An 18,850-nucleotide genomic window follows, 5' to 3' on the forward strand; every position below is an offset into this window, starting at 1 on the left:
TTCTATACAACAGAAGCAATACTACATCTGGTTTTAAACGTCAACATGTAACTTCTCCAGACAAAATTAACTGAAATGGAGTAGAATAACCTAAAGTTATGATACTGTATATTAAAAAGAACTACAAATACTGTTTCTAAAAAGCGGGAAATATATTTCATCTCTTTTGTCCAGAAAGCTTCAACGTCGGTCCGGTAAAGCAGGTCTAACGCCCAAAAAGTCAGAGATCACTTTTCCAGATTAGGACACGCCATGCACTGCTAGATTACGATGTCATAGGAAGAAGCTATAGATTGCGAAACGGTAGTTCCGAATGTTTTGATGGGACATACTTTCTGTGATGAAACATGTCATATAGGGAAAACTGCGGTGTGAACGCAACCCGCTACCAAAGTTATATTCACCGATACTTTCATGAAAACATATTTGTCACTCCATATCTACTTTGCGCGAAGGGCGACGAAAATGCTGGACTTTACTGAAGTTGTGCGAAAATTTAATTCTCGTTGATACTCTGTAATAACAGCCTTGAAATACTTCAGTCTCTGTCTCTAATTAGAGGACTACAATACTTTTATTGACAAATTGAAAAGAGCGAAAAGTAAGTAAGTAAATCACAAATCATTACGAAGCAGAAGTAGCGGAAAATTAGATGGACTTGGATAAGTATTTCAAGTAGTGGAAAAATAGCCTACTTGAGCACTTCGTCAAAGTAGAAGTACTTCGTTACTGACCACCTCTGGAAGCACCATATCCCAAGTCGCGCAACCAACATGGCATCACTAATTCATCCATCACGCATTGTCTAATATGATAAATCATTACAATACGTGATATACATGTTAGCGTTGTCGTTTATGTGGGAAAATGAAAGTACCATGAAGGATTGCGATGTTATGAAATCCGCACGCGCTGCAGATGAATGCGTACATGTGGTACAAGTGATTGTGAGATGACGAGCTGACGGCATGAAGATCCTGTCATCACAATTTGGTTTTTATTCTCAATGACGCGAGCCAGCACTGCCTATAATTTACACGTTTTCGTAGCCTGAATTACTATGCAATATCTGCTTAGTAAACGCGGATTTCGATCTTACACGACTGAGATTTTCATTTGTGTAGTATCCGTCGATGCTTGGATGCGATGTCTGTTCATTCATGACAACGCCGCCTGGTACCGGTCGTACGTCGTTGCTATAGCTATAATGACTTTCGTGACTAGTTCCGGAATCAAATCGAAAAGTGTGTGAGGAACGGCTGTCTCCGTACTTTCTTTGTGATGTCACACAATCGATTTCGTTGCGAGGAGAAACTGATGGTGACGGTGCCATCACCTCGTAATCAGTATACAGATCGCCGTTACGTTTCGCGTTGGTAGCTGTCGACGCTGCGTTAGTGGATTTCCTATTAGTCAGGTCCATCTTGACATACGGCAAGGAAACTGAGGCAGAGTGTGACCGATTGTTACTTGGCATCGTGTTTATTGATTCATATAAATTTGCTGTCGTCATTTCCTCGTCTGCTGCGAGACTCCTTGGACTGTGAACATCTGCATGGCCGTTGCATGCGGTGCGATTTGAAGGCTTGCTATTCAAAGCTATGGGGATTTCGTACGGATTTTCTTGGTCTTGTTGAGTCTCAAGACCGCGTAGCATAGGCGGATAAGCCCCACAGGTCAAAACATCCGGATTTGGGTTGCCCGGTTCCTGGTGAAAATGGACAGTATTCCGATTTTCCATATTAAGAGTCGCTGTACGCTTTAACCTGACACGATTCATTCTGAAAAAGCAAAAATTCCAACCGTTGGTTTTACAACTACTGATGTCGAGGACCGATAGGCCCTACTCACCGAATGAAGCATATTGTCGCAGCTGTTACCAGTAGGGCCAAGCCACATCCCACACCAACAGCAATCATCCATTCGTCTGCAGAAGTATTGACACGTCAATACTACGACAAGCAATATATTGTCGAGAGTGCATAGTTATGATATCACTTAGCCAATGTCATTCATACTTAAAGCAGAGGCACACTTGATTTGACTCCTGTTTTGGAAGTTTGGAAATTTTTTAAAAGTGTACTCTTTTCATATTTCCAACTACGGTAACGCTATATAAGGCCTTGTAGCAGTAAATGATGTGAGTCTGGCGTTTTCCTCTCTTTGCCATCATCCATCTATAGACCTAGACCAGTGGTCCCCAACCTTTTTCTATCCACGTACCACTTCGAGCTTTTATGCAGTGCTCGCGTACCACCTACATAAGTTACGCGCGCCGTGGGCGGTCAAAAATGTTTCCGCCATTTATGACGTCATAATCACGTGTTTGATCTATGTGGGGTGTATTAACTAATAACTAGGGCGATTTTTCTACCTAAACAACGGAGGATTTTGACCTGAAATCAAAATTTTGACATTTTTTGACCTTAAAAAACTTAATTCTGACCTCGGGAGTGCAAATTAGGTGTTTTCGTACACAATGTTAAAATTGTACTACTTATATTCATTTCTGGATGCGACTGTCTGTCCTTACGAAGCAGTTTGACCTGACAAAGCATTTTTGACTCAAAACTGACAAATTTTTAAATGAGAAAACTTTTCATTTTTTTTTAACGATATCTGGCCTAATGAAGAATTCCAGTAGTTACACCACGTATTATGGTAGAGCATGGCCAACTAAAACAATGTGCAATGCAATATCCAATATGTTTTTAGTAGGCCATGGGTACAGTTAATTAATAATTTTTGCATTACAACGAAAGATACTGTATCCTACATTCTCGGGTAGAAAGTGTCTGTCCATACTTAATAGCTTGCCAAGAATGGAGAAAGAACGTTCAACAGCAACAGTTGTTGACTGACAACACTGAAGTTGTGCGTACACTGCTGGTGACACACCGTGTTGCTTCATTTCGACAATGTTGTCTACATCACAATTTTTCATCATGCGCTTCTTCGTACAAGAACCATACAATGCCCACGCAGTCTTGCTTCAGTTGGATACTGCGGTACGTTGACCATAACATGTCAATTGTCAACATATTTGTTTGGTTTGACTGTTCATGATTCACGATGAGCAAGCAATGGGCCGTCTGTGGGCCCATAAAGTAGGCTACAGGCTGTAAAATACCAAATGATAAGTTCACCGACAGTGCAAAATCTACGATACAAACGAAATGGAGGGATCAAAAACTTTTTGACTTTGCAAACAATTTTGACAATTTTTTGACCTAACGCTTCAATTTTGACAAAATGTCCACAGACATGTCAAAAAAATATCCATAGTAATTCCAAATTCTATTAAACTAGTCATCATCAGTCAGGGCTGTTAGGATGCATAGAATTGTTTTTCACCACTAGTCAAAAACCTTCAAAAAATTCAAAATCAATGACACCTGAACTAATAACTCCCTTCGGTCGAAAAAAAAAACAGAATCTACTCGCGTACCACCTGGAAGACCTTCGCGTACCACAGGTTGGGAACCACTGACCTAGACCTACCTGTCCGACTGGCATTGACATTTCATATGGGATGCATCAACATATGATGAAGGTCTCTATAGAAAAGGAGTTCTCAACCGCAGGTCCGCGAGACCTCCAAATTTGCCAAATGATTATTGCGTCATTTGTAATTGTTTCAATTAGGTCAAGCACGAGACAGATTAGCTTCATAGCTGCTAATAATTCACGACTTACATTACAAAAATGGCCGTCTGAGATGAAATATCCCACTGTGGAAACTCATTTTAATTGTCAGAATGACAGTAGCCTAACGATACAAACACATTGCTATTTGAAGATGGTATGTCGAGGTTTGTGAAAAAAAAAAATTGAAGTAGTAAGGTCAATCAGGGTGATTTCGAAATGTTTACAAGTCTCAGCATATTAGTGAGCAAAAATGGCTAGAAATAGACATTCATGATCCAGGTTCTTCTGTAATATGCATAACCACTATTCAAATAAAACTTATAGATGAGTTGCCGGATAGAAAGGGCTTGGGAGGACGTTCATCAAAAAATGTGTCCCTAAATTTTGATACCTTATGCCGCTAATGGTGTCGCTGAAAGCGTCACGAGATTATCCTACATTTGCCACCACATATTTTTGTGGATATGGATTTTCAGCACTCGCTGATATCAAATCGAAAGCGCGGATTTTCAAGACACGGTCACTTATTTCAATGAATGCACCTGCAAAATTCGATTGTAAATATTAAAAATGGATCCCATTTCTACATAATATATGATGTGTTATCAAGATAAGTGATTTTGTTGCTGTTTATCACTATCCTACCGTAATTTCGCACAAGTCATATGAAGGTTGTACGATAATTGAGCTAAATTTGTACGGAAACTTCAGGGTTCCGCTGGGGTCCAAGACTGTCCAAAAGGGGTACGCGACGGCAAAAAGGTTGAGAACCACTGCTATAGAATGTTAAGTGCACCTCGTTTAGCTCTCAATGGAAGTGAGATAATTTGTGACATTAGGTGTTTTGACGTGTGCGCTGTCCAGCGCTATCCTATGTAGTGGCTGCTTCGGCCGCATATCAAAAATCTTAGCTTTAAAAAAGCCACAACCCCAAAGATATAAATTTATGACGTCACAATGAAATGTAGGTTATCGAATGAACTTTATTATTTTGTGGTGATACGATGCGTCTCCACGTGGGCTGCAAGGTGTTCAAAATCAGGCTTATATGACGTCTAAGCAGTGCGGAGCAGTTCCTTCAAGTGCTGATGAGAAGATAAGGAAGATTACAGCTCGGTAATCTCGACGACATTTCCTTGGCCAAACTCAACAGTTATTGCTCGCCTTTAACCATAAATGGAAGAGCCGTATTCACCATTTCTAGCCCGGAAATTATTGTGACCTGCCATGGAGTAATTAACCATCAAGTTCATCGTTGAACACAATGATTTGTCATTGATTGATGACCAGACTCAATTCAAGAGTTCAATTGCAATTTTTCCCCTGTATAATGAAAGGACGGCAACATACGGCCCGCGGGACTTTGGCTGCTGTCTTCACTCGTTTAGAGACGATGCCGTTAAGTGTATAATGATGATTAGCGATCTTTATGTCTTTATTGTTCAACATTGACATCACAAAACAAAATGACATCGAACTGCCGCGAGCTGACTTCAACGTGCGTAATCATTTTTCGCTAATACTGTGAAGTACTAAACCATAACCATCGCTGGTAACTTATACGCGCAAGTTCGTCAACACGAGAAGCTAGTATAATCGGCATATACTCATGTACAATTCATGTACTGAGAGTTCAGGGTGCGTACTATGCATGGGTACAGGCTTTTCCCCGGAATTTACAATGCCATTTTATGGGTGCGTTGCGTAAACTGCGTATTATACATGGAAAGTTACGGTAGTCGGAAGGCGATCCATTGACATTTGATTCAAACAATTATAGGATGCTATGCTAGGTGAAAATTGAGACTTCAAAAGGCAATCTAAATTTACTTGGAGTCGTGACTTTTACGTTGGTAACCGTTCCGCTTTTTTCCGTGATCGAGTCATTGAAATTCCAATGCCTGGCTCTGATGGCATCGCTGACGGGGATACGACTAGAGTTAGCAGTGCCGTTGGTACCTGTATCTGTAATTGCGTACAATGCTTGGAATTTCGTAGTCCACTATTACTGACGACCATACGCCTCACAGTATGGACAATGTATACAGTTGATAGAAAAATATGGTTAACCTTTTCAATCCCTCTCTGTTACATCTTGTCGTTGGGTTAACCCAGTGGTTCCCAAACAGTGGGGAATTCCCCACTGGTGGGGAATTTCGGGATTTTTGGTGGGGAATAGACTCACTTTGCAAAAAATCTTTACAGTATTATTCTCCTATATTAAATGTCGTTTTGAAATGCCGACCGAATATTTCATAGCTCATTAGCAATTCAGCGATTCATATTATCAGTGCCTCCAATTAGCGAGAATTGCCTGGATAGCGACACGCGATCTCCAGACATGTTTTTATTCATTTGTACACCATCATCGGTCACGAAACGTAGTGATAGAAAAATTCTGATTCGTTGTAATAAGAGCTTATATTGCTGAACATGTATTCAAGGGAGATCGTGGACTCGCTAATTGATAGCGCATCTGGACTCGTTACAAAGGAAATTACATATTTATGTTAATTTCAAGTTCTTTCAGTATTGTGCGAAAGTGTAGTTTAGGGCGGCTTATATATATATATATATGTATCGCACGCATGAGTTCGTCAACATTAGGAAGTTTATCTGACCCATATATTATTCGGTATTTACGTATGTAAATTGATGCTACCCCGCAACATTTGGAAAATTTTCAAACCCCTCCTATTTTTCTGTTGGCTGCGCGCCGGGGTGGATACATATATTTACGGAGGTGCGTTTACGGTTACCAGTTCACCGCTGCGTTAATTTTATTGTGTGCTGATCAATTCCGGGGATCTTAACAATCACCAGTAGTACCTACTATATACTAAGCAAAGTCTTGCAGAATTTTATTAGAGGTAGCACTTTAAAGGATAGATATGAATATTGAGTTTTTAGTTGGGGAATGGAGGCTCGTAATAAATCGGAAATGGGGAATTAGGATAAAAAGGTTGGGAACCACTGGGTTAACCATATCGTGCTCGCCACGAATTAAATACTTAAATTATATTTGCGAATATTCTTTTATTACTCTTTGAAAAAGGACGTTGGCGTCAATCACTATCAGTACTTGGCCCCATATCATGAATCCTTGACTGCAAATTGAAGGAGCTTCGAGCATTCGATGCTAAAAATGACCAATAATGCGTAATTACGACAGCATGAATCGCAAACCATTATAAACAATAGTTATGAACAGGAAAATAATGCATTTGAGAAAACTCCCATAATGCCAATGTCTGATTTTCGATCGTTATGAAGCGACCTTGCTCTGATGGTCATTGCAAAAATGGAAATGCAGTCTGCCCTCATGTCCACCAAAAATGCTTGCTTTTTATCTCCATCGGAACATAAATCATCAGTAGGTTTAAACTTTCAATTCCATGAGCGTGGTGACGCATATATTATGATGCCACGAATGACCGATACCGAATTTCCAAATAGTCGTAATGATATCACTTGATGACGTTTGTTAGAAACCTTTAGTCATACGTCTTCCACAATCCAGATAGCATTCTAACGCTGATAAAATCTATATTCGATAATAACTACATATATGGCCTATATAGATATCATTAACTCACTTGTTGTGTTTATTGTTGGAAGTAACACTGATACTGGAGTTGGTGACGGCATATTGCTCAGGGAAATTGTAGGTGATAGCGTTGTGCGATCTGGTGCAAACGAAGAGTTTGAATTTTATTAGGTTGAAGATGTCGTCCGATATGTATATATAAGAGGGCAGAAATCGAAAACCTTCAAGTATTTTCAGGTATAAGTGATTTACACGAATTAATTACATTCGGCACGTTACTTTCCAAATCAGAATACGACCGGTGTGTATTTCTACAATAAGCAAACCATAAACAAAAAACTATCCCAGACGTATTGTCAACTGCAGTCGAAAATTGATATTTGAATCGGCTGCGTACAGCATCCGCACGAAAACCCATATTTACGATTCTAATCTAGCGTACTGAATATCGATATTCGCAACGGTGACGAAGAGCAACCACGATTTCAGCACCAATGGGTCGTGGCCAGGACTGTAATTGCCGCAGCCCAAACTCCTCACTTGCGAGGGATCAATATACAGTAAAGAGATTTATTAAACTTGAAAATTTCCTTCGTCATTCGCGCTATTTAGTGTCGATAGATTTCGCGATTTTAATTTGCGTACCTTCCTCCCAGGAAAAGTTGCTCATAAGTTGTATAAATGAACCCGACTTTATTCGCAATTCTTAAAGAGAGGTATATTTCCAACATCGCTCAGTCATTTCGGCGGTGGTAATTAGCGGGTCACGACACACCAACTCATATGAAGTTTGGGCCAGCAGACGACTAATACGCGAAGTATGCTGCCAAAATGATCGGCTGTCGGAAAACGTGCAATAAGTCGGCTGTTAGGATGTCATATAAAATAGTTTCATACCGGAGTAAAATATTCATTGATGTCGCAACACCATGTATACTAAAAATGAAAATAAAACTATCCAACGAAAGGCGGCCGTCGTTGTTGTTGTGGAACATGTGGAACACTTGGTGATGTCAAAAACCGTTGGCTAAAAGGAGCTACTACGTTCCATACCTTGTGTAAGAATATACAAATGTACATACCAGGTTTCTCACAATTCAGGTACTTGTACCTGATTTTAAGTCTTTCTCCTCGACGTTTCGACTCGATGCCGAATAGGAAGCCGTCGGAAGCCGTTGTGTATTCGCAGCCAATATGCTTAGATTGGTGGCAGGAATAAGGAAGGGTCGACACTACAATGCAAGTGTCGTTTGTTGCGGCAAACTCACGACCTGTATATCAGTCAAAGAATAAACCCATAAAATATACGATTATAGATATACATACTAGGGATGGTACGAATCCCTGAAAAGTTCTGTCTCGTGTGAACGCGAACCTTTTTGAAGGATTGTAAAAGGGATGTGAACCTCTGAAAGGTTCAGGTCGAGTGAACCCGAACCTTTTTGAAAGTTTCTGCGTGAACGCGAACGCGAACGCGAATGTGAACCTCGTGACATCGCGTGACGTCATATTGCTCATTATTATTATTATTATTATGTACAAAAACATGCCGTGGGGCTTTTCGCATCGGAGGCTTTTTGCACCACGGCGATTTGGACATTTTGATCAATATGATGGCAAGAAGAACGCGAACGTGAAACTATGACATGACGTCATATTGCTAATTCCAACCCTACATTTCAGTGAAATGGTAGCCTATATCAATATACACCAGAGGTCTCAAACACGCGGCTCGCGAGGGCATTCTGTGCGGCCCGCGACTGCATTTTGGAATTTCAAGTAATCAACAATATTTTCAAGTCGCATATGACTTTTTTAGATATAAGAACTTAAAAGTTCACTCAAAAACTACTATAAAAAATCAATGAAATCTCAACACACATCACTATCACATCACTTTTAAAAGCTACCATGCGGTAGAAGATCAGCTATTACGTTGCATTTCTAGTTCATGATGATAAAACATGACCGTTCATGATTCGTGACTGAAAATTGTGATTTGGTTTGGTGCGACCTTCTCGTAAAATTAGTCGATTCCGGATTGACTGCATGGGAGATTGAATAAAAATGACTCGAGTTGAGTCGGGTCAAACGCTGAAATCGGAATACTTGCGACTCGGAATGGTGACTTGGCAATCCTACGGACGCATCAATGTATGCAACTGTCAGGGGAAATAGTAATATATCAAAAGGTCGTAGCTTGCGCAGGGTAGGATATATAGCTATCTAATCAGGTCAGTACGGCAACCATGGGTATTCTGTTGCCCCCGCGATGTATATAGTTGGTTACATGCTGCATGTTGTTTTTTCTCTTCCATCCATGTTATTATCGGTGACGAGTAAGGTGGTAGTACGCTCTCAGACATTGGGTAATCGCGATTAGTAATCGTAATCGATTACGACGATTACAGCGTTTTGAAGTAGGCCTAATCGTAATCGCAATCGATTACATTTGAAAAAATTCCGAAGTAATCGTAATCGTAATCGACTACTTCCCATATCTAATCGATGTCTTCGTGAAAGAACGATTACTTTTTATTTGTCCAAATACTATGACATAAACTGAACATTCACGAACAAGGAAGAGATATTATTCCAAGTTAGTGATGGCACAAGCGTCTGATTTTCAAACGCCACTGCTCATTATTACGTCAGAAGTATTAGCTTGATCGCTATTGCGTAAGAAGCATCCACACATAGTAAATAGATATTCGAAGTACATCGTAGTGTGATTGTAAGCAGTAAGAACACCCACCGTGGTGTATATCTGGTTATCAATACACTCCGGACGCCACTACCTCGCAGCAGGATAATAATCACCACTCTGCCTATAGTTTCAAATAGTAACTTATGTATTGATGTTTGGCTATGCCTATAGTTAAACGCAGTTTGACTGTTGCTGTTTGGCAAGTAGTAGGTCTATGCAGGGCCGTAACAACACTTCGTCAGCCACCCCCCCACAAAAAAAACGTTGGTCTTGAGCCCCCTCCTATTATGATAAACCTAACCCCCAGACCCCCCAGGCTTTGCGCTGCTTACCGATAATTATCATCTACATTGGGGCCGTTTACTGAGTCAGCTTTTCTGGCCCAAACCGCGCCATGCGCGAAAAATTTCTCTATTTCCTGATTGAATCGGTCTATGATCGGGAATTGCATATAGATTGCTATCAATTATTATCCTATCTTTGATCACGTAATCAGATAACACAGGCGGAGCTGAGTTAGGTGTGCTACAAAAGGTAGGACCACTCAATAGTAATTAAACCACTTCGGGCGCATACCCGTTGGCAGGAACGAAACAGCACTTCGTCAGCCCCCCCAAAAAAACAACAAATGGGTCTTGGACTCACATAGGGTGATAAACCGACCCCAATCACGTTGTTTTCTTTTGCCACGACACTAGCCACACCGTTCAGTAAGCCAGCGCGAAGCGCGAAAACTTTCCTTAATTCATGATAAAATCGGTCACTAAGATCGGGAATTGCATATATATTGCCCTCAATTTTTTTGTCCTCTCTACTCACGTAATCAGATTTTCCGGTAGAGCTGAGTGAGGTGTCTTGGAAATTGTAGGGCCCCTGGGTACGACTCCGTAACATGATGTTATTTCGTGACCTCATGTCTGCTATATCAAAAAATATAGAATCGCCCAAACGTATACGCTACTAAACTGCGGGATGGCATTTGTCTTGTGAGGTTCAGATTGCCAAGACAGGAACATCCGGCGCCAGTCATTCAGGCGCCAATGGACAATTAAATCTATGTATTTTGTATATATAACGAAGTTTTCGGTCAGCATAAGGGCAGTCCTTTTCGGCCAAAGTTCTCTCGCTGCCGATCGTTCTGGTACACTTGAAATCGCATGTTACATGGCCTAAAACTTTATATGTCTTGGTGTATCGTGGCGACGTAAAGGCCAGCGCCGATATGCCCATTTCTATAAATCTTGCGTATTTTTTTCTTGGGGAAAGGATACCCCTAAAGCAAGGTGTTTGGAAGCTTCCAATCGCGCGGAGCGCGAAAAATTCTTGAAAAAATTGCATACATTTTCAAAAATTTCTCTATAATTTATGCTAATTCACGAAAAAATTTTGGGCCCCCTTCGAGCTCGCCCCCCAATTGAGGGATTTGGGGTGCGGCAGTTGCGGTCCTGGGTCTATGTACCACCGGACAAAGATTTGAAATTTTGTACTCGTCAAATACAACAATACGATTTCCGCAACGAAACATTAAAAATCAACAGCTGCTGATATATATAATAACTGCACCGTGCTTTGCCGTTTCTCGAGACGGCAGCTTGCAATGACTGTACTAAGTTGAACGCATAATTTTAGGCTCACGCTTACTTATATTGTCATATGACTCTACTTCAAACGGGCACCAATCGTTATTTCACAATTATTTACTCATCATCTGGACCTGCCGCCATGGCCATCCACATATACACCATGCTTGCGTAGGTCGTAGCTAGAATCAGAACCAAAACAGCAATTCGTCCCCCACTCGAAACGTTGGTCTTGGGCCCCCCATAGGCTGGTCAATTTTCAAGGTGAAGACTGAATTTCTTCAATAATATTGGTAATTGCATTATATTCCTATTCATTTTCAATCCTCTCTCATCCCTCGATAGTCAGATTTACGTGTTGATACTAGATATGGGGGCACTTGAGTCATAATTATAGCATTTGGTATGATGTTATAGTTACTTTATTGCATGTTGTTAATTCGTGACCTTTGGTCTGTTATATAATCAAAAAGATATTGCGTATAGTCGCCCAAACGTAAACTTTCGTGAGACTCGGGTTACCGTACGTCCTCTTTTAAAAAGATTTGTCCTCTTTTTTGACTTGTTTGAAAGTTTCCTTGGCGGACGGCCAAACGCCATCTTTTTTGAGATCTTGTCCTCGTTTTTGAGAATTTTGGTTAAATATAGGGCCAAATCCGACTGAGATACAGTAAATCAGCACTAAAGTAACGCCCCGGCGGCAATTTCGGGAGCTGAGCCGGAAAGCTGACAATTTGTTTTTAGTCAACCGACTACTAAGTGGGAAACATTTGCCATTTTCTCAGGATTTCTATCCGGTATTGTAGGGTTACCATACGTCCTCTTTTAAGAGGATTTGTCCTCTTTTTTGACTTTTTTGAAAGTGCCCTCGGAGGACGACCTTTTGTCCTCTTTTTTGAGGTTTTGTCCTCTTTTTAGAAAATTTAGGTCACATTTAGAGCAAAATGCTAGTGATATGCCGTAAATTAGCACAGAAGTGACGCTCCGGCGGGTATTTCGGAGTGAAAAACGGTGATTTGAGCTCTGAGCGAATAAAGTTGACCTTATTTTTATTTTTTTTATTTTTTTAGTCAACCGATCACAAAGTGGGAAAAATTCACCGATTTTTGAGAATTCTTCTCCGGTTTTGCAAGTCTCAAATTTCTGAAAAAAGTGTCCTCTTTTTAGATTTTCAAAGTATGATATGCCTAGGTATCGCAAGTCTGTAAATTTGGAAAAAGTGTCCTCTTTTCATAATTACAAAATATGGTAACCCTACGTGAGATACACACACAAATTGGCATGCTTTTATTCCTCTGTGGGTGCCCCGGGTGGCATTTTCATTGTGGGCTCAGATTGTAAGGACAGGACTATAAGTCACGGCCACCCAACAAGGCTATTGACAATGGACAAATACCCTAAGTTTCGGTCAAGGTCTTTCTTTAGTAGCACATCCGTAGAGTCGTACGTTGGCCGAATCTGAATATGTCTTTTGGTGTGTCATGGCGAGGTAATCACCGGCACCGAAATGCCTAATCCCAGAAATTATGCGTGCTTCATTCTTGAACGGGAGAAGTATGCATTTCAAAGTCAAGCAATCTAGAGACATTTTATTCGCGAAGCTCGGAGGAAATTTTCAAGTATAATAAATCTCTTGAAAATACTCGATAATTTATGTTGGTTTGATAAATACTTCAGAGTCCCCTTCGAGCTCGCTTCCCACCCTATTGGGGAGTTTGTGGTACGGCAGTTACAGATCTGGCAAGAATACAATCGTTGGGTGCGATAAATCGTCCCCTGTAAACTTGGGCAATGGTTACATTATGACGTAACACGCAAATAACGCATCATTTATAAAAAAGTTGTTATCTCATTAAAGCCTTTTTATCGCAATCCTTATATTGTCTTCCAATCGATCTTCTAAGACTAGTTCTAAGAAGCAAAATAAATGTAATCGTGAGTATTCGTGATTACTTTTCCAATGTAATCGTAATCGTAATCAACTACTTCCTGATTTTGCTGTAATCGTAATCGTAATCGTAATCGCGGGATTCAGAAGTAATCGTAATCGCAATCGATTACATTCATGAAGTAATCACCCCATGTCTGCGCTCTACAGCTGTAACACCAACGAATTCTTCGACGATTGGGCATTTCTATTTCAGGGATTCCTAACCAGGGTCCGTAGACCCCATCGGTGTACGAAGCACCACATCAGGGAGGAAGAGATGCATTGTAAAATTTGTAGGCCTATATGCTGTGGAATATTTTCTTGGCCAATTTATTCAACTGGAAAATAGTCTGGAAACACTAGGGGTACGATCACTAAAAAGGCTAAGAAGCAATGCTATTATACTATAGCTCCATAATGAGTACATTTAAGTTGTTATTGATATATCGAAGGCAAAATCTTACGCTTATTTAATTTGAGCTTGGCAATGACAGTAACAATAACGTATACTTATCACGACTACATGAAAACCAGGATTAGGCTACACCACTCAAATGCTTAGGTATCAGATCAATCTTCAGTAGATTTTAAAATATTCTACATAAAGTTGTTGCTCGTCAAAGGTCCACTAGTTGCAATATTATAGCCCGATAGTTTTACGATGTCATCATGCATCCTCTCACATGATGTCTATAACTCGTTAATTAAAAAAAAATCTGGCGGCAAAAAAATATAATTCAAATATTTGAAAATGTGATTTTTTCCGTGTCAAGCGTTAATAGTCCAATAGTCAATTACATTTCCACGATGTTTGTGAAATGCCTGTCTGCAATGTCCCGCCAAATAAGGCCATTGAATATCCCTATTATTGATGCTGCGGACTGCGGCGTCATCAAAACTAGGAAATTGGCCGGCGAGCACATTTGAGTTTGAGACCTCTGATGTACACGATACCTAGCGACGACTCGGGCCACATAAAGCCACAATGATGAAGTACATATTGACGTTTTAAACGTCGCCAACTGTATCAACTGGGAAAATCAAATGATAAATAATCCCATAAAATCAATATCTTCCGTCGCTTTGCCAACGATTTCGACGAGCACTTGCGTGTAAGAGAATATAAGATTGCGCCGTAGCGTCCTAGACGAGACGGGACAATGTATTCGAAGTATGAGTATTGCTACGTTGATATTGAGTAGACTCGAAAACGAGTTTCTATACTTGTTACCGATATCAACCCATTAACAAGTCATGCAGCAGTAGCCAGCATCCCAATCGCTCAGATTTGGTTTTTATGACACAATAAACATATGAAATGAAGATTGACCCGGCTTGCCTGCTAGAAAACGATATCAATCTCATCGATTGGTTGACTAAGCATCATTCTTTATCGACCTGCATGTAGTGTATTTCGCTCGTGATGTTGTGTGATTGCGGGCCAAGCTTACAGCAGAGGGTCGCTAAATATTCAAGCAAACTTATGTAACAAAGCAAGTCAAATTTTTGAGGTTGTCAAGCTGCATGCTCGTTTCGTGTTGATTTTTTTATGCTGCCAGCGTCATGCATATTGTGGCCCGCAGTTGAAATGCAATAAATTTCAACCAAAGATGTTATAATGAAAAGAAAGTTGTAATATATGAACGAGGTTCACAATGCAGAACCTACCAAGGTTCTTTTGTGAACGAAAACCTCTAAATTTCTGAGGTTCACATACAGAACGCAAACGTGAACCTCACGTTCACACCATCCCTATATTCTACGTGAACGCGAATCTATGACGCCACGTGGCGTAATACTGCTAATTTGAAGCTTTCACTTACGTAGAGAAATATAGCCTATATAGCCAATATAGCCTTAAGAATACATTCTGGCTAGACCAGGATGTATTCTTAAGGCTATTGCTACATTGATATTGATCAGAGTGAGAAACCGATTTCTATACTTGCAACAGGTATTACCTCATAAACAAGTTATACAGTACGGGTCTTCAAAAGTGACTTTTTTCTCAGATCCCACTGGCTACTTGATAAAATTGTTAGGTTACCTAATTTAAGCCTACACACAAAATTTGGTTCAATTCCAACCAGCAGCTGTATTGCTACAGGAAAAGAAAGTTTCTATTTATATAAAAATAAATAACAAAAAATTTCTGTTCACCCCACGAAAGTGTTTGGTTGTCTATAGAAATGATGTTCACCAAATTTGGTTCAATTCCAACCTGTGGAAGTGGAGTTATTGCCGTCGAGAAATTTGGATTTGAATAAAATAGTATTTACGGCACTATAATAAATAATCAAAGAATTGGTCACCGTAAATACTCTTTTATTCACAATCCAAATTTAACGACGGCAATAACTTCGATTCCCTGGTTGGAATTAAACCAAATTTAGTGAACATTGTTTCTATAGACAACCTAACACTTTCATGGGGTGAACAGAAAATTGTGAGGATAAGGGGGCGCGACATTATTCACCATCATAAAAGTGAGCGTGTCTAAAAAAGTCCCAACTGTTCTGGAACAATGTATCCATACCTGCGACTTCCAAGATACACGATTCGCATGCCGAATCAGGGAGAACCGTAAAATGTAGAAACTCCGAGGAATCCAGATGGAAAGGTTCCTTCCACTGACAATATTCAGCAATGAACCACGGCTTTTCGTTATTCGCAGTGCTGACAAGGCTTCCCGAACGTTGCTTTGCGCAGAATGCCTTCCCCGTCGTAGGTGTAACTGCTGGTGACATATTATAGCTGTGTGCTCACCAAATGCATTTTAACAGGGTATGGTATGGTATGGAATGGGAAATTTCCACACTCTATACCGGCCTCAATCCTTCCATGCCATACTTATAATTGTCCATATTGGATATTCTTTCCGTAATTTCGCAGTTGCCCAACTTCTCAGACAATGTTCTACTATGCGAAAATTTTCCGGCGTTTATATTCTAATAGTTTGAAATTATCCACCAGCCCTGATTCACCAATTCTATCCCCGCAATTTCTTTGTGTCATATGTCCGCGATGTAGGTTGTCCACTGCCAACCCATCGAAGACGGAACGTCAAATATATACGGGGTTATTTGCTCATGGCATGTAAAACTAGTGTGGTAACGCACTGCTGGTAGTGGTAAGAAGACATTATCTACAAAATTACACAAAACAAAGGTACTGTCCGTAGAATATAATTTTACATCGCTACAATCATGAGGGATTTTGCGACAGAGGATAAAATGTCCGATTCTTGCATCGATATGCGGATCCTACTCATTAGCCTTATTAGTAGGGAACTTTGTTGCACTTAAATTGACGGAAATTTGCACTTGATTTTAATAAAAGTTAAAGTAAAAAGTTGCATTTATAGTTTTTAGACATATTAGGGTATGAGGTACTCCGAAAGTTCACGATTTGTAGGGAATCTGCTTGTTTCGTTTCTTTTTTCGCTATTCAATCGATCATGAATACAGTTTATGTTATTTCGGTTAGAAACCTGCATGACATCCTTTCGCTGTCATTTCCTGCAGAGCTGTCAAATTATGTACTTTACCGTTTCACGGACGGCCTGGCGAGGCCGCTACGAAAATAACGCAATGCGGAAATAGTTTTCCACAAAAAGTCAGACTGGAAAGCGATAACCATAAAACAAGTCAAATACCACACCCCAAACCCCTATATCTGCTAGCTTGACCCAAGGCATTGTAGCACTACTAATTAGTGTTGGCGACTTCAACAAAATTAATAGCCTGAAGAGGTGACCCAGCGAAAGTATAATCATCAGCGCCTTAGCCGTCTCGCCTGTGCGTCCACCAAAGAGGAAAGGACCTCAAATTTATATGTTTATAAATTTATTTATATATAGTTGAAACACTGTGTTGCCAGGCTGTAGTTTTTGAACTTCCAGCTTGCAAGCCATTGCATCATAGATAACATTGAGTTGCAGCAAACCCATCTCATGGCTCTTTGTTAAGCAAATCAAAGAGAGAACCATGCTAGAAATAGTTTTATAAAATGCTTTTTTCAATCACTCCTGCACATTTTTTGCACAATGCATGATAAAAGTTGCAGTAAAAAATGGCATGAAAAAAAATATAAGTTGCAACTAGTTGCAATATAAAACTTCTTCGAACAGCTTACAACACCATACCATATAACTTCTGAGTATTTAGGAAGTCCCCGGAAACGGTAAAAATAGTTGCAAAAGTTGCAAAAACTTGCCCTGCTTATTAGCCAACATCAGGCTGTTCATTCTCTTGTCAGAGATAACCAGATTTAGGGAAGTTACAATACGTGTTAAGAGGCTGGCACCGCGTTACGTCGCTCCGAGACTGACAACGTATTTTGATAACTATGATGCGTATGTCAAAAATATATTGCGCGATGATCATCGTAGCTAAGCGAATGAAACGATTTCAATTTTCAGCAAATTGATACACATCTACGTGTAAATGTTGCATTCTCGATTTCAAAACTCCTCTTTGTTGTCTACCGAGTGGAAGTTATGATAAGCAAAATGAAAGCTTCAAACAGACAGTTACATTAACCACGTCATTTGCTATCAGCTCAAACAAGTGTTTGTTTTTATGATATTCAGATTGGACAAATTATAATTAGCCTAATATAATTATCCTTCATATGCGCGTTGCACAACTGTTCCGCCTTCATATAGATATTTACCAAGGTGGGTGAATCTCAGTCGCAATTTGAGATATGAATATAGACTTGGCACTGACAGTGAACGATTTTCTGAGTTACGCAATCGATTTAACAAATCGAAAGCAGGATCATCGTAATGGTTCTGGCAAAACTGCAAAATTATGGAAGTGTGGGAAAAATGTCCATACCATACCATATCATGCCCTGCTTTAAACATGGATGGTGGTGCATAACATAAAACTGAAACGCCGTAATGAGTCGGAGAATCTATGTAAGACATAACACATATCGCACTGATTTCGACCATTTTTGACTCAAGAATCATATAGCGATATTGATTTGGTCGTGAAACTGTAGGCTCTCTCTTTATATTTTACACAAAAATTATAATTATAACAATAATCAGTATCGCCGTCGCATGAACTTTCAAATTCTAGAGACGAAAAATTAAACTTACCACTGCCAAAAACAGCGAATATATGGAGTAGTGTCAACATCGTTTCGTAGTAGACGGTCTATTTCATTACATACATTAACGCCTTCTAAACTGCACTGTCGACATCATGCTACGCTGACTCCACTATTCTTCGCGCGCCGTTACGAGTGAACCGCGATCGCTCTGCCTAATATGTTCAATATAACATCGTATATTTCCTCGTGCTCTTCTGATATTATTTTGAAGCAGTTGCCTATACGCGAAATAGAAAGCTTGTCATACCCGACTGTAAGAGTCATTTACATTCATAAAGCGACAAAGATTTCATAAACAGCAAACGTGTGAATGT

General features: G+C 40.0%; 1 protein-coding gene across 3 annotated transcripts; it reads right to left on the reverse strand.

Annotated features, from left to right (window-relative positions):
* Positions 1–544: 544 nt before the first annotated feature.
* LOC145441453 (uncharacterized) lies at positions 545–18,712 on the reverse strand. Of its 3 annotated transcripts, none has more exons than XM_080319323.1 (7): positions 18,523–18,712; positions 15,949–16,146; positions 8,278–8,466; positions 7,245–7,334; positions 5,479–5,613; positions 1,852–1,927; positions 545–1,781 (listed from the first exon to the last, which is right to left on the reverse strand). In XM_080319323.1, the coding sequence occupies exons 1-7, from the start codon at positions 18,560–18,562 to the stop codon at positions 1,034–1,036; spliced, it is 1,476 nt and encodes a 491-aa protein (XP_080175449.1). In that variant the 5' UTR covers positions 18,563–18,712; the 3' UTR covers positions 545–1,033. The 3 variants fall into 3 exon arrangements, with proteins under 3 accessions (XP_080175449.1, XP_080175448.1, XP_080175450.1); XM_080319322.1 differs by having other exon boundaries at positions 15,949–16,149; XM_080319324.1 differs by lacking the exon at positions 7,245–7,334 and having other exon boundaries at positions 15,949–16,149.
* Between the last annotated feature and the right edge of the window lie 138 nt (positions 18,713–18,850).

This window comes from Botryllus schlosseri, chromosome 6 (assembly GCF_051294905.1).
Source record: "Botryllus schlosseri isolate E-star chromosome 6, Bs_hap1, whole genome shotgun sequence".
Classification (NCBI taxonomy): Eukaryota; Metazoa; Chordata; class Ascidiacea; order Stolidobranchia; family Styelidae; genus Botryllus; species Botryllus schlosseri.

Coding starts and splice junctions, on each gene's coding strand:
- LOC145441453 (XM_080319322.1), bottom strand. CDS start 18,562: ATGTTGACACTACTCCATATATTCGCTGTTTTTGGCAGTG. Junction 16,150..18,522: donor ATTCGCTGTTTTTGGCAGTG/GTAAGTTTAATT, acceptor ATATGTCACCAG/CAGTTACACCTACGACGGGG. Junction 5,614..7,244: donor TCCAACAATAAACACAACAA/GTGAGTTAATGA, acceptor ACGCAATTACAG/ATACAGGTACCAACGGCACT.